This window comes from Chiloscyllium punctatum, chromosome 39, assembly GCF_047496795.1.
Source record: "Chiloscyllium punctatum isolate Juve2018m chromosome 39, sChiPun1.3, whole genome shotgun sequence".
NCBI lineage: Eukaryota > Metazoa > Chordata > Chondrichthyes > Orectolobiformes > Hemiscylliidae > Chiloscyllium > Chiloscyllium punctatum.
This window is the reverse complement of record NC_092777.1, coordinates 57,377,093-57,393,043: the sequence shown is the minus strand read 5'-3', so window position 1 is coordinate 57,393,043 and position 15,951 is coordinate 57,377,093. Positions and strand designations below refer to the sequence as shown.

The 15,951-nt window shown below is 43.9% G+C and overlaps 1 protein-coding gene across 4 annotated transcripts in view; it reads right to left on the bottom strand.

Moving 5' to 3' along the window:
- Positions 1-15,951, bottom strand: part of gnav1 (guanine nucleotide binding protein (G protein) alpha v1) — a 134,936-nt gene that overhangs the window by 46,387 nt on the left and 72,598 nt on the right. For all 4 annotated transcript variants that reach the window (XR_011954851.1, XM_072558785.1, XM_072558787.1 and 1 more), the window contains one exon: positions 301-429. Coding sequence is in view for 3 of the 4 variants with exons in the window: in XM_072558785.1 (XP_072414886.1) it covers positions 301-429 (129 nt within the window). In the remaining variant the exon portion in view is untranslated. The remainder of the gene's footprint in view (positions 1-300; positions 430-15,951) is intronic.

Here is a 15,951-nt window from a genome sequence, read left to right as displayed (position 1 = left end):
CCACACCGAGACCCAGTACCGTACCTCCTCTCTGTTCTATAGGTACACCCCTGCACACTTGATCTGTCTCAAGTACTCATTCACATTCTTTTTAAAATCAGATAATGCACTCCCAAACACACCAACTCACTGCTCAAAATCTAGAAACCTCCCTTCTCATTGCTCTGTCGCTGACGTTAAAGCTGTCTCCCTTGGTTACAAACTGTTCTGTGGATGTTGCTGTAAAACCAGGCTCAGATTGCCCAGTGGATATCAATGTGTGAGCTATTTGCTGTCAGTAAACAGAGAGATGAAGCTTACCGGATTACCAAGTTATTGATCTTGAACTGAGTTTCAATGACACCTGTCGTTCGTAGCCGAACCCTCAGTAAATCCGTTTGTGTTGGCTTGTATTCTGGTGAAGTGATTCGATTAATGTTCATAAAAAAGCTGCACAGAACAAAGACAAATTGCATTTTTTTTAAAAAAGCGCAATTGAGAATTAAGAACAATGGAACTTCCACAGATAAAGGACTTTTTCACAAACTTGTTTTACAACCAGTCTCTGAATAGTCAAAGGTAGTCACTGTTTGTGTTACAGTTGGGTCCCACATACAGCAATGAGACTGGATAAAGTTTTGGCACTCCCAGGGTGAGGGATACACTAGGGACCAGTACTTAGTTTGACAGCACCTTCTAAAACTATCTAGAAAGACAGCAGATACACGGAAACGCAAGCACCAGTAAGGTCCCCTCCAAGTGACACACCATCCCATATGGAATTGTATTGCTGTTCCATCTCTGTCACTGTGGCAGCATTGTGTTACTCCCACCCTAACAGCGTGCTGGGTGTCAGGACATAGAGTCATAGAGATGTACAGCATGGAAACAGACTCTTCGGTCCAACCTGTCCATGCCGACCAGATATCCCAATCCAATCTAGTCCCACCTGCCAGCACCCAGCCCATATCCCTCCAAACCCTTCCTATTCATATACCCATCCAAATGCCTCTTAAATGTTGCAATTGTACCAGCCACCACCACAACCTCTGGCAGCTCATTCCATACACGTACCACCCTCTGCGTGAAAGCGTTGCCCCTTAGGTCTCTTTTATATCTTTCCCCTCACACCCTAAACCTATGCCCCTCTAGTTCTGGACTCCCATCTTCAGGACTGCAGCAGTTTCAGAAGGCAGCTCACCACCACCATCCCATGGACAATGGCAATGAGGCAGCACAGTGGGTCAGTGGTTAGCACTGCCACTGCCTGGGTTTGATTCCAGCTTGGGCGACAATCTGTGTGGAGTTTGCACATTCTCCCCGTGTCTGCTTGGGTTTCCACCATTCCGGGATGTGCAGGCTAAGTGGTTTGGCCATGGAAAATGCAGGGTAACAGGGATAAGGTTGGTTTAGGTGGGATGCTCTTCAAAAGAGTGGGTGTCAACTCGATGGGCCGAATAACCCGCTTCCATACTGTAGGAATTCTATGAAATGCTGGCCAGCCCGTGCTCACATCTTGTGAAGGAATAAAACAAAATACCATGGGCGTGTCCATCCTGAAAGGAAAACAGATGTCTTTTTCAGCATCTGAGGCAGTGAAGCATCCCCTCAGTACTGTGTGGAAGTGGTTATGAGAGAATATGCTCCAGGCCCTCAAGTTCAACTTGAAGCCATAATCTTCCAAGACAATTCCTAGCACTGCCATAGATTGTTTCAATGTGCAATATTCTGATTTTGTAAATGGGTTGCCATGCAAACACCCTGAACACATGGACTCATCCAGGAGACTCCACTGCCCCCATTACTGGTTGGAGCTGGCTGCGTCACCATAAAGACCAACAAGAATACCAGCAATTCCCAAACCCAGATTCAAGGAGATGAGGCTTGATAAGGAAGAGACCGAGAAGTATCGTGTAAGATGTACAAATTAGTGTAAAGGCATGGAAGATGAAATCAAACTGCTCATTCCTGTAGGAATATTAGAAATTCTGGAATGTCCTAGTTTATGAGTGGAATAAGGTGTTGGAAGGTGAAAGTGCAACCAGGAAACATCAGAGCAGTTATGGAGTGCTCCTTCACATAAAAATTGGGAAATATGGGGAGTGGAGTCTCAGATACCATGTAGAATTACAACACAGATACAGGCTATTCAGCCCATCTTGTTCATGCCAGTACAGGTACACAATCCTTATCTGAAATTCAGAAATCCGAAAAACTTTGAAACCTGAAATTTTTTTTGTGGAGTGTGGAGCATGCGAACAGGTGACCCAATTCCACAGCCACTCGAACCATGTCAGTCAGATGTGACATGGCGGCGTGGCCCAGCACTGGCAGGCGTCAACTGTATCTCAGCGCTCGCACTATTCACACGTGAGTCTGCTGTTAGGTAATTTTTTAAAAATTTCACTGTGAAAATGACATTTATTCCAAATTCCAAAAAACAACTGGCCCCAAGGATTTCTCTTTAGTTCACCAAATCCAATCACTTTATTAACCTAATTCTTTTAGACGCTGCCATGAAACCTGTTGCTGACTCAATTACAACATACAACCCACATCCATAGCTTCCACTTGATGCTGTTTTAAAAACCTTAAGTGGTGAAACTCTGGAATTCCCTACCTGAAACCGCTGCTTTAAAAGGTGCACTTTAGAAATCCTCTCCCTTTGGATCAAGCTGTCGATGCCATTTGCAACCCTGACATCTCTTTGTCTGCCTCAGAGCTAGAGATTTTGCCCAGTTGCACTCCTGATATCCCTCAGGGCAATGTTAAAGGGGTCATATAAACATTCTTTGCTGCAGGAGGATGGCGTAATTAAGGTGTGATGTCACAGCTAACACAACACACAAGACGACATGGTAAACAGTTGCTCTCACTCCTACAGCTTATAATACTCAAGGCCAAGGGTCCAAGTGCTCTCAGTGGTCTGGTTGTTTCTCAAAAAAGAGAAAGAAAGACTTGCATTTATAAAGCATCGTTCATGGCCTCAGAAAATCCCAAACTGTTATACAACAAACAGCATACTTTTAACAGGAATGGTCACTGCAGTAATGGCAGGAAACTCAGCTGACAATTTCCGCAGAGATCCCACAAGCAACAATATGAAAAGGAAGATGTTTTACTGCTATTGGTCGAAGGGTAAATACTGGATAACCCTGATACTTCCATTGCATCATAAGTCAATCGCCTATTTGCAAGATGGCATCTGTCAGTGCAGCACTCACTAGAGCGAGTGCTCGGGTTTTAGAGTTAGACTTGGACCTACTTCTGACTCAAAAGCGGGGTTAAGAATGTTATCCAGAGAGGCAAACTCTAGAGGCTGTGCAGGAAGGGATTTGCTAGTTTTGAGGTGCAGGTTACAGGAAGAAATTGGAATTTCAAAAAAAAAGAGTTAAGACAAGATGACAAAGTGAAAACCTGGAATTCCTTCAGTCCAAATTTCAATTGACAATTTGGAAGATTGATTTTGAGAGATTTGTCACATTAGGCTGTCAGATGCCTGCATAAAAGACAGGTGAATGGAGTTGAGGTAGAGTACAGATCATCCATGCTTGAGTGAAGTAGTGGGACAAGATTGATGGGCTGAACCGACAGAGGTCATCACGTATAGTGACTCATTCAGATGCCCAGGTGAACAGTACAGAAGATGATGATTCAAAACAGGGTGCGATTGACAGCTTCACCAGCATGTTGGTTTGAGTGGAGCCTCTGCTGTTTGAGATCAGCTGATGCTGGCCCCATTGTCCAGTCCGCAGCAACAACAAAATATCACTAGGTGCTCCAGTACCGGCAACCGAACTTCACTTCACTGGCTCCCCGCTGCTCCAGTTCAAACCACAGGCTACAGTATTTTTACCATCTTCAAAACACAGGAGAAGTGGAACACTACTTTAGGTCATTCCTCATTTAAGCAACAAATGACTAGTCAGGTGTGAACCACAGTGAAATTTCACAATTGTCTCATTAAAAACCCATCCTCCGAGGCCAGAGTGTCCTTCCGCTTGTCATTCTGAATTAGCTATCAAACTCTCTCCAAATAGACTTGGACGAGGACATGCCAGTAACCCCCTTGATGATGCAAGTGGTGATAGCAACGTCTGTTTGTGCAGACTGGAGTTGGTGACTAGGTCCCCAAGCTGCTCTTCTGGGAGACAGCCACCACGCATATTCAAGTTCCCAGCTTCACATTAGTCTGCCAAATGTCAGATACAGAAGGTTTAAATCCTGAATGACAGTGAAAGATGCTCTCAGGCCACTGAACAGTTCAGGTACTTTCTCTGCTGTCAACGCCTTCAGTCTCCCAGCAGTGACACATGTCACTTTAAGACCATTCCGATGGTCAGACACGAGGCTGGAAGATACAGTGATGTTTCAAGCCAGTCCATCCACCAGTTTAACTGCTCGTTACCCTCCTGCTCCTATATCCTATTGGGACAGATTAGGACAAAAAGGTAGCATTGTCACCTTAAAATTAAAACCTAGCCACTTTAGGGTGGTGTCAGGAAGCAATGGGAAATGTGTGATTCTCTCCTACTGAGAAAGTGACTGAGGCCAAGAGTGGGGACGGTTACAATTTAGAATTTCAAGAGCTAGATTGCTAGATGTCGGTGAGGCGAAGAGAGGATGGGTCAGGAAACCCCGATGGAAAATGAGCTGAAGAACAGATTGAGCCAAGTAGAAGGGGTGGATGACCTCCTATTGGAGGACATCAGATTCTCACTATCGTTCATTTAAAAATGAAATAAATCACATCTTCATCTTGAATGAGGTGTATCTCAACGCTTCCCTGTTCCTGATAAATAACTGAGTGCCAGTTTCACAAGTACAAAGATAGCAGACTCACCAATACTGATATAGACATTAATTCTCGCTGAACTGACAAGGGGTGTGGAATAGAAATGGTTCCAATAGGCAGGAACACCACAGAATGAATAAGGAGACACTCTCTTATTACAGGACAAAGGGTTAATGCTGGGGGATGTGCTGAGGGTGGGGAGGGGGTCTGATGCTGTACAGTGGGGTGGTTACTGGTTAACAGGGATTGATAAAGAAAATCAAAGTGCATCTGACTTGTCTTTCAGCATCTCAACAGACAGATAACATATTGAGAATGGAATTGTTGACTAATTACAATGATTAATCCCCATTGATTAGTCCATGGCAGGAGGAGAGAGAAATCCCACAGTGCTAGAGAGCTTCAAGACATAGATCCAATATAACATCCTCCTTTAATCACACTTCACACATGCCATGTCTCGTATCAAGCGTGCACTGGATTCCAAAAGGTTCCAATATAAATGAGAAGGATTGATATCAGGCATTACCTTTCACTATTGGGAGCCTGCTCAATAGGTTAGTTGAGTTTCCTATTCTTACTGCCTGGGAAGCCCAGACACAGTACAGTCTGGGAAAGTCACACACACTGTGGCCTGTCTCACTGCCCGGGTAAGTCATGCACACCAGTACACTACAGGCTGACTCACTGCCCATGATCTACGCAGAGGAAGTTTGACAGGCTTAATGAAGGCATTGGTAGAGGGCATGCCTCAAGTCTTCACAATGCGTTATTCAAACAAAGTGTTGTATCAGGTAGTTAATTCACATTATGGGTGAATGATCCTTTTAGGAATAATTCAATCTACCATTTTGTTGACACATATATAAACTGTCAAGATTAGAGTGGTGCTGGAAAAGCACAGCAGATCAGGCAGCATCCGAGGAGCAGGAAAATCAACGTTTCGGTCAAAAGCCCTTCATCAGATATAAACTGCACCATTCAACATTAGTCATCAATTAGAAGGTGCCTCATGCTTTCCCTCACCATACCACATTTCCCCAACCTCCGATGCTTTCTTCCATTTTCTGTCCTTGTCCCCATTCCTGTTCTCTTTCTCTCTCATCTCCTCCTCTCCCTCTGCTCCCTTTCTGATCCTGGTTGATACATTGCTGTCTGCAGCGAATGTGACTGGAGAGGTCACAAAAGGTTAAAACAAGCAGAATGTGCTCAGATTATACTGAAAACAATACGAAAGCTGTATCACTTGAGACCTCTTAAGCTTGAGCTTCAATCAACTCTGTATTAATCAGGAGAGTTCAGAATTTACTAATGCTTTACTCATTGTATAACAAGGTTAGGCCACATTCAAAGGACCTGTCATTAAAACACTGCAGTATTCTCATATGTGCTGTGATGGAGCTTTGTAAACTGCTTTCACAAATGGGAGTGAGTTGCGGTAATTCAGCCTGAGACTATTTTGCTATTAGCGTATATGTCATCATTGGCAGTCTCTTGTACATGAGGATGACTCTCTTCCACTCTCAGGGGAGTCTGTAGATCTGTAGGCTGTATAGACTGATGGGGCTACCCCAGGCTCTGTTACACTTGGAGCAGTGATGGTCACAGGAAGGGGGGGGTGGGTGCGGTGTTGGTGAGGCAGCACGCTCATTTCGCAGTTTTCGTCCGGCTTCCATCAATCTCGAGGTGCTCGATGCCTTCCCAAATGCTCCCTCTCCACTTTGGACGGTTTTGGGTCATTGATTCCCAGGATCTGTGGGAATGCTGCACTTTGCCACCCAAGTGCTTCCTGTGTCCACCTGGGGCTCAGCTGCTGTTTCAAACCTGCAAATGTAGGCATTGTTGCCTATGTCTATGGCCCATCCACAATTGCTCTGGATAAAAAGGTGATGGTGAGCTGCCCTCTTGAACTGCTGTGGTGGTGTAGGTTGCTGATCGAATAGTAATTCCAGGATTTGGGAATCCTGCAATGCTGAAGGAGCTGTGAAATATTTCCAAGCAAGGTTGGCATGCAGTTGGAGAAAAACTTGCAGGCAGTGTTCCCATGTATCTGCTCTCCTTGTTCTTCCAGTCGGTAGAAGTTATACATTTGAAAGGTACTATCCAAGGGGCCTTGTAGATGGCACACACCACTGTTGAGGTCATCTGTGGCAGAGGGAGTAAAATTGTCGAAAGCATGGATGTGATGTCAATCCAGCAGGCTGCTTTGTCCTGGATGTTCTCAAACTTCTGAAGTGCTGGAAACTGTCTGCATTCCTGACTTGCGCCCTGTAGATGGTGGGCAGACTTTGGAGAACCAGAAACAAGTTACTCAGCATAGAATTCCGAGCCTGTGTTCTGTTCTTGTAGTTAAAAATGTTTATATGCTTAGTCCAGTTCAGTTTCTGGGCAATGGTAACCCCAGGATGTTCATAGTGTTGGATTGAGTGATGGCAATGGCATTGGATTTCAATAGATGATGGTTGGATTCACTCGTCATTGCCTGGCACAGATGTTACCACTTATCAGCTTTGATAACATGACATAAAGAACTTATCAGCTAAACCTGGAAATTGTCCAGGTCTTGCTAAACATGAACACCAAGTGCATCAATGTCTGAGGAGTCACAAACGGTGGAGAACATTGTGCAATCATCAATGAACATCCCCACTTCTGACTTCATAATAGAGGGAAGGTCATTGATGAAGCAGCTAAAGATAGTTGGGCCTAAGATCCTTCCTAGACATTGCAGATGCCATGTTGTAACTGTACTAGAACAGCTTGGTTCAATGGTGTGGCATGTTCTGGAGCACAGGTCTTCAGTACTATTGCTGGAATGTTGGCAGGGCCCACAGCCTTTTGCAGTATCCAGTGCCTCTAGCCATTTGTTGATGAACTGAATTTTGTTTGTAGTCTTGACCAAGGTGGTACAAGGAGGGTGCGGCTGCAGAATCTCCACCTGCCAATGGGATGTCACCACCAAACAACTGGAAGAATAGGCTGTTTCACCATTGACCACTTGAGACATGGCAGCTGCTAAATCCCAAGGAGAGAGTATGTTCTCGGTACTGCTGAAGGGGCTTTGGCACAGTGCAACGTGCATTCAAGCCCGTTACTCTTGCTGGGTGGAAGAGACGTTAGTGTCTAATCTTGACATTAAACTGTCTGATGGAGATGGGGGCCCTTTAGATAATTTCAGTTAATCAGTCTGTTCAGACATATTACTACTACACAGGTCTGGAACAGATGGGTGTTGAATCTGGGCCTCGCGGACCAGAGGTTGGGACATTACCACAGTGCCACAAGAGTCCTCAAAAATGTCCCTCTAAATAAGTTAAGCCACGTCCAATTTGGACATAAACAGCTGGTTCTTGGCACGTGTAAAGAGATCTCTATTGTCTCCAAAGTACTTCAGTAAAATAACAATCTACTTTACTCTTCTCATTACGAGAGACACTCACTTTAACCCAATCAGCAGAGTGCCCACTGGGAAATCTACACGGAGTGCAGTTATCCCAAGGTGACGAGCACGTTAATGAAATATCAGATCCTGCTTGGTAACCTCAAGTTGTTGACATCTTTTTCTCCAATATATATAATACTTATCCCCTCCCTATTTCCCAACCCTGTCTGTAACTTTAGGGTGTAGGTTTGCTCACTGAGTTGTAGGTTTGATATCCTGGCTAGGTAACATCATCAGTGGTGACCTCCAAGTGAAGGGAAGTGGTTGTCTCCTGCTTTCTATTTATATCTTTCTCCTGGATGGGGTTCCTGGGGTTTGTGGTGATGTCATTTCCTGTTCGTTTTCTGAGGGGTTAATAGATGGCATCTAGGTCTATGTGTTTGTTTATGGCGTTGTGGTTGGAGTGCCAGGCCTCTAGGAATTCTCTGGCATGTCTTTGCTTAACCTGTCCCAGGATAGATGTGTTGTTCCAGTCGAAATGGTGGCTTTTTTAAAATCCGTGTGTAGGGCTACGAGGGAGAGAGGGTCGTGTCTTTTTGTGGAAGTCGCCATTGATGATGTTACCTAGCCGGGTAACGAAACGTCTGGATATCAAACCTACAGCTCAGCGAGCAAACCTACACCCTAAACCTCAACCTGAGCTACAAACCTTCACAAACCTTGCCTGTCTGTAACTATTTATACATATACATGGAACCCTGTCAGAGTCAGACCCCCATCCAAACTTTTATTCAGAACTGCCTCCCACTTCTAATAATTAAAGCAGCAGGAAGACTTTTATCCAGGATACATTCAGGCCAATTCCCGTGCTGAAGGTTAACATTGTGTTGAACACACACCTGGGTTGCTGGGCTCTTGCTACATTAACAGCTTGATAGAAAAACAAATTGTTGATACTGATACAGTGACTCTTCAGGAATTGCAACTGGGCTCACAATACAGACAGTGGCAGATACAGTTCTAAAAACTAATAACATCATAATACATGATAACAGGTTCATGTAAAACAACACATTGCCGCACACCTCTCTGCAAAACAGACAACCACATCAAAAGATTCAGAAAATAAAAGGAGAGCAAAACAATCAGAGTCTAGGGATATTATTAAAATGTCTGATTTAATTTGATTTAAAAGGTATGTTTTACCTTCAGGATGTTGGAATGGAAGTTCCTTTCATCACTTCAAAATTATATCTTTATTAAACTACATTCATAAAATAAAGAGGATTGTGTTTGACTTCACTATGTTAACCGATGATTTCATGCACTTAATTCTCTACAGATTCATTTAGTGCCAGGTTATATCAACAAGCATAAGCCTGATCCACACTCAGTTGGGGGTTGGGAGGAAATGGGGAGACAAGCCTGCAAGTTAAAACCAAAGTTTTCACAGAACTAAAGATTTGTTGGTAAAGTTGAAATGATGTTTGGTGTCAATCGCCAGGTAAATTGCTCAAAGTGTTAGATGCAATTGTCAGAGGGAAATGTGTCTGGGCGGGTTACTGTTTGGAGGGTCGGTGTGGCCTGGTTGGGCCAAAGGGCCCGTTTCCACACTGTAAGGAATCTAATCAGTGGGTGGTCCTCAAGCTGCTGAGTCAGGGTTATTAGAAGTCATCATCATTTTGGACAGTGGTGAATGGAGTGGCTCAGCCTGTGTGAACTCAGACTGTACATCTTCAGGTGGTTCTGAAATACCAGTACAGATACTGCACACACAGATCTGTACTTGCAATCCCACATCTCCCATGTTACAATCACGTTTGCACTTTGAAACAGAACTTGATTGGTGGTGAAGAAATTTGAAATGTCCTGAAGTCAGGAAAGGCACTATATAAATGAAAGTCTCTCTCTCTGATTTTGTACGTATGATACTCGTGCTGGAGCCACTCAACAAAGGCCATAGTAAAGTTTAGTTGTTCACTCCAAAATGAATTTTAAAAAAGCTTTACAAAGAAAAGGATATTACTGAATCACAACATCGTGACGGTCATTTGTCTTCTGCCGAAGTGTAACCACAGCCTTCTGCAAACTGTCAGGTTCTTACTTTAGCTGCACACTCCCAGCCTCTCACAGAAATGATCACATTCAGTGGTCAAATTAAACTGAAAACTAATCACCAATGCATCAAAATAAACTTGATAAATAAATCCCGATGACTGAATATTGTATGTGAGAACAGATGGGATTGAGAACTTTTGCAGATGAACAGGAATATTAAGCAGCACATTAACACAAGCAGTCTCTAGTAGAATATGTTATTTTTGAGGGAATGCAGAATAAATAGAGTCAAAATCATATTTATTAGTTTGGTGTGGTTACGAGGTGTGGGTTAAAATCCAGAATTACAGTTTAGTTTTGTACTGTCCAACTCCTCACAACCACGTGGTAATGACTGGTCCTTCTCTAAAGAGGATGGAGTAAAGCTATTACTAATCAATTACTTTTGCTAAACGGCAACATCCCAAGTGCCTGAGGGCCCAATTCACGAGTGATGTTCCTGGTTATAGATAAAGGCAGACTGAGGTCTTGGTTTCCTCCCACTTTTTCTCCCCCCCCCCTCCCCATTGTTCTTTTGCCCATTCTACTTTTAGACTCCTCTTACCCTAAGATATGGCAACAACACCTTAGCAGAGGGACAATAAATAAACACAGTCCCAGCCTTCAGTGGCGAGACTCTTCACTGAAAACACGTTGAGAGAAAATCTCATCAGACAAGCGTTAAAAGTTTGGTTAGTTTTCCCTCACATCTGAGGTGCAACTTTGTTGATAACCAGCTTTGAAAAGTCAATGACTAATCCAGCATTGTCTGAACATCATCAACTTCTACACTAATCACCTTAAGCAAATGTAAGCCAGGAGAAGGAACTGAAAAAATATCCCTTCACAAAGTGAGCAACCTTTAATAGTTTAAAAGGGTCTTTCCTCTTTGTAGTTAGACAGACAGCTCATCACCAGGTTGGCCTGACTTCCTCCCCCAGGTTTCACTGAGGCTAACCTGACACTATGCTCCCAACACTTGGCTCTCACCTCCATTAGCTCTGATTGTGTCTGACTCAGTATAATGACACTCATTACTTCAGCACGCCAACTAGATAGAAAGCTGTCATTGGTTACAGCTAATCCGACCTTATACCTCCACAGCTGAGAGTTAATGTCAAAGCCAGCAATTAGTGCACTGTGTGTTAAAAAGAAACACAAAACGTCAGGCAAATTAACAGTGCAAACTTTACACAGAGGTAGCAATTACTAGTCAAATTGTGGAAATGTCACACAAAGCCCTTTTCAGCTAATAATCTATCAGGCATTCACTTGAGGGGCTATGTTAGTTGATTGCTGTCAGGTGCAATTTTTTTTGCTTTGTCAACGTTTGCACTCTGCTGGAGAAATCCTGGCTCTCCAAACACTTTCTTTCACTATGCAGTTTCCCTCAGGTGAGAGGCTCTATTCACATTTCTTGGCCACTGCTCCATCCATTCACATCCCACTGGATTCTCCGTAACCTCCTCACACCCCCAGCTCACACTCCTCAATGATGCAGGACACTAGCAGCAGTCTTCATACACTGCAGCTATTGACAAGAGATTGGTGACTATCAAGGCCTCTCTACTCTTTTATACTAAAGGTAAACTGAAAGTGAACACTCCCCCCTCTCTGTCCCCCCTCTCTCTGTCCCCTCCCTCTGTCCCACTCTCGCTCAGTCTACCCTCCCTGTCCCCCTGTCTCTCTGTCTCCCCTCGCTGTCACTCCCGTTCCACCTCTCTCTGTCCCCTTCTCTCTGTCCACCCTCTCTCTTCCCCCCCCCGTCTCTGTCGCCCCTCTCTTTGCCCCCTTGTCTCTGTCCACCCTCTCTCTGTCGCCCCTCTCTCTCTGTCTCCCCTCGCTGTCACCCCCGTTCCCCCTCTCTCTCTGTCCACCCTCTCTCTCTGTCCACCCTCTCTCTCTGTCCACCCTCTCTCTCTGTCCACCCTCTCTCTCTGCGTCCCCCAGGGAGGGTGGGGTTGCTGGGTTTCAACAGCCAGAACCCCAATCCTCAGGATGACCCTCCCTCCGCCTCTCCATTTCTTTGTTCCTCCTGTGAGACGTTCCTTGAAACCCACCTCTTTGATCAAGCATTTTGTCACCCGTCCTCATTACCAATACTGCGCCACGGTCCAAGTTTGCTCCACAAGACTCCTGTGACACTCAGACCATACTTTCTTCCATCAAAGGCACTATATTTGTACAAACTGTTGTGTTATCGTTGTGAAACAGTCAACCACATTGTAGAAAGACCGGGTGAAGGAGCATAGGAATAGAAGTAGACCATTCAGCCCTTCCAGCCTGTTCCACCATTCAATGAGATCATGGCTGATCTGTAACCTAACTCCATATACCTTTGGCCTATATCTCTTAATACCTCTGCTTAACAAAGTTTTAAAACGAAGATAAAATTAACAGAATCCTTTTGTTTTGTGGAAGAGAATTCCAAACATCCTCCACACTGTGTGTGTAGAAGTGCTTCCTAACATCTCTCCTGAACAATCTGACCCTAGTTCTCAGACTATGCCCCCAGTTCTAAATCACCTACCAATGGAAATAGTTTCTCTCTCAAGTAAATACCTTGAACACGTTCATCAAATCACCTTCTAAATTCTAGAAACAAAAACAAGCCTAACTTGTGCAATCTCTCCACATAACACAACCCTGAAGTCCAGGCACGAGATTTCTTAATGTGGAGGTTAATGATGCTGCTAGTTTGACTAATTTGTGTAAAGTTGAAACAAGACATAATCTACATATCATATTTACATCATAATTCGTAAAAAGGAAATTGACTCATCTACAAGATGCAAGTTACTTAAACATCCGGAATTATAATTCAATATTAATCACATCCTGAAAATCAATTAAAGACACAGCTTATAATTTTGGATAGACTGAGTCATTATTTTTCTGAAGAATGGAATATCAGCACCATCCTGAACCCTTCAGTCCACATGCATCTACACGGACCCCACCAGCATGGTTGCCTCCTGACTGATCCGCCACCCCTTATCCAGCACAATCCCCACTCTCCTGCACAGTCTCCACCCACCTGGTTCCCCCTCCAGCCAACCCCACATTCTCCCTTGTGAAGACAGAAGGGCGACACAAATATGGTGAACACAGAGGTTAGTAAGGGAGGAACTGAAGCAAACTTGTATTCATACAGAAGTAGTGTTGGAGAAATTGATGGTATTGAAGGCTCATAATTCCTCACGGCCGCATAATCTACATCTGACAGTACCTAAGGAAGTGGGTCTAGAAGTAGTGGATGCATTGGTGGTCATCTTCCAAGGTTCTTTAGACTCTGGAACATTCAGAGTTATAGAGTTACAGAGATGTACAGCATGGAAACAGACCCTTCAGTCCAACCTGTCCATGCTGACCAGATATCCCAACCCAATCTAATCCCATCTGCCAGCACTTGGCCCATATCTCTCCAAACTCTTCCTATTCATATACCCATCCAAATGCCTTTTAAATGTTGCAATTGTAGCAGACTCCACCACTTCCTCTGGCAGCTCATTCCATACCCATACCACCCTCTATGCAAAAAGGTTGCCCCTTAGGTCTCTTTTAAGTTTTCCCCTCTCACCCTAAACCTATGCCCTCTAGTTCTGGACTCCCCCACCCCAAGGAAAAGGCTTTGCCTATTTATCCTATCCATGCCCCTCATAACTTTGTAAACCTCTATAAGGTCAACTCTCAGCCTCCGACTCTCCAGGGAAAATAGCCCCAGCCTGTTCAGCCTCTCCCTATAGCTCAGATCCTCCAACCCTGGCAACATCCTTGTAAATCTTTTCTGAACCCTTTCAAGTTTCACAACATCTTTCCGATAGGATGGAGAGCAGAATTACACGCAATATTCCAACAGTGGCTGAACCAATGTCCTGTATAGCTGCTACAGACCTCCCAACTCTGTACTCAGTACTCTGACCAATAAAGGAAAGGATACCAAACACCTTCTTCACTATCCTATTTACCTGCGACTCCACTTTCAAGGAGCTATGAACCTGCACTCCAAGATCTCTTTGTTCAGCAACACAACGTAGGATCTTACCATTAAGTCTACAGATTATCCAAAGTAATCCTGCTATTAAAAGGGGGGGGGGGGGGGGGGGAGAGAAAAGAGAGAGCAAATAAGGAATTACAGACCAGTGAGTCTGATGTTGGTATCAGAGAAGATGCTAGAGTCCATTGTCAAGGACTTCGTAGAGGACCACTTAGAAAACAGTGGTAGAATTACTCACAGAACATATGTATTTACAAAAGGGAAATCATACACTAATCTATTGGAATTATTTAAGGATGTAACTAGTGGAATTCAATAGGGGAAGCCTGTTGTGTTGTCAAACAAGACTCATGGGGATTCAGGTACGTGGTTCTTTCAAATTTGCATCACAGGTAGATTGGGTGGTTAAGGCGGCATTTAGTACACTTGCCTTCATTTCACAGACTTTTGAGTTTAATAGTTAGAATGTCATGTTGTGGTGGTAAAGGACATCGGTGAGGTCAGTTTTAGAATGCTGTGCCCGTTGTGATCACCCTGCTATAGAAAGGATATTATTAACTGGAGAGGGTTCAGAAAAGATTACCAGGAATGACATGTTTGAGTTCTGAGGAGTGGCTGGGACTTCTTTCACTGGAGCATAGGAGGTTGACTGGTGACCTTATAGAGATTTATAAAATCGTGAGGGTATAGATAAGGTGAATAACAAAGGTCTTTTCCATAGGATGGCCAACTTCAAAACTAGAAGGCATATTTAAAAGGCGATAGGAGAAAGATTTAAAAAGGACCTGAGGGGCAATGTGTTTTACACAGACTGCTTCCTATGTGGAATGAGCTTCCAGAGGAAGTTGTAGTAGGAAGTATAGTGACAATATTTAAAAGACATTTGGATAGGTAAATGGATAGGAAAGGTTTAGAGAGATATGGGCCAAACACAGCCAAGCGGGACTAATTCAGATTGGGAAACTTGGTCAGCACAGACTAGTTGGACCAAATGGTCTATTTCCATGCTGTATGACTCTGTGACTGACAATTAACTACTAGGTTGTGTTTAAAGTTTAAACTAGGCAGATTGCCTCTGATTGGTCAATGCCTTAATCAGAGAAAATCAACCAGCAAGTGGCCGTCAGTCATTTTGTTCAGTTGAAACACAGTGATTGTACATTTTCTACCTGTTTACAAAGAACAGCTACATTTAAATATACGCAGCTTCTACCACATGTGTGTTTACTGCAAGCCCAACTGACAATCCTAAATTGATCATCAGTGTAATTCTCCACACACTCAGAACTATGCAGTAAGTGTTGCCCAGTTGTAGAACCATGTCTCATGCTAGACATGGTATTGAGACTTTGGCAAGTATGGAAACAGTCAGTACCCAGTTTGGCATGAACAGTTGAAGGGTTATGCAGTTTGATACGATCTGTCGGTCTTTGGGATGTATGACTAACAAAGCTGGCATTACACTGGCATTGAAATTCACATACCATATTACTCATTTCAGAGTAAGACAGGACACCCTTCTGGTTGGATGGCAGCATGCGGTTAGTGATGAACAGGATCTATGTGACCACTGCATTGTAGCAGCGTGAAACAGCCAGGGGTGGTGACAATTCACAGTGACCAACTTCCATCAATGACTCTATTACTGACTCTCTATAACATGAGAAGAGGATGAATTCCCACATGTCCAAAGTCACGTGT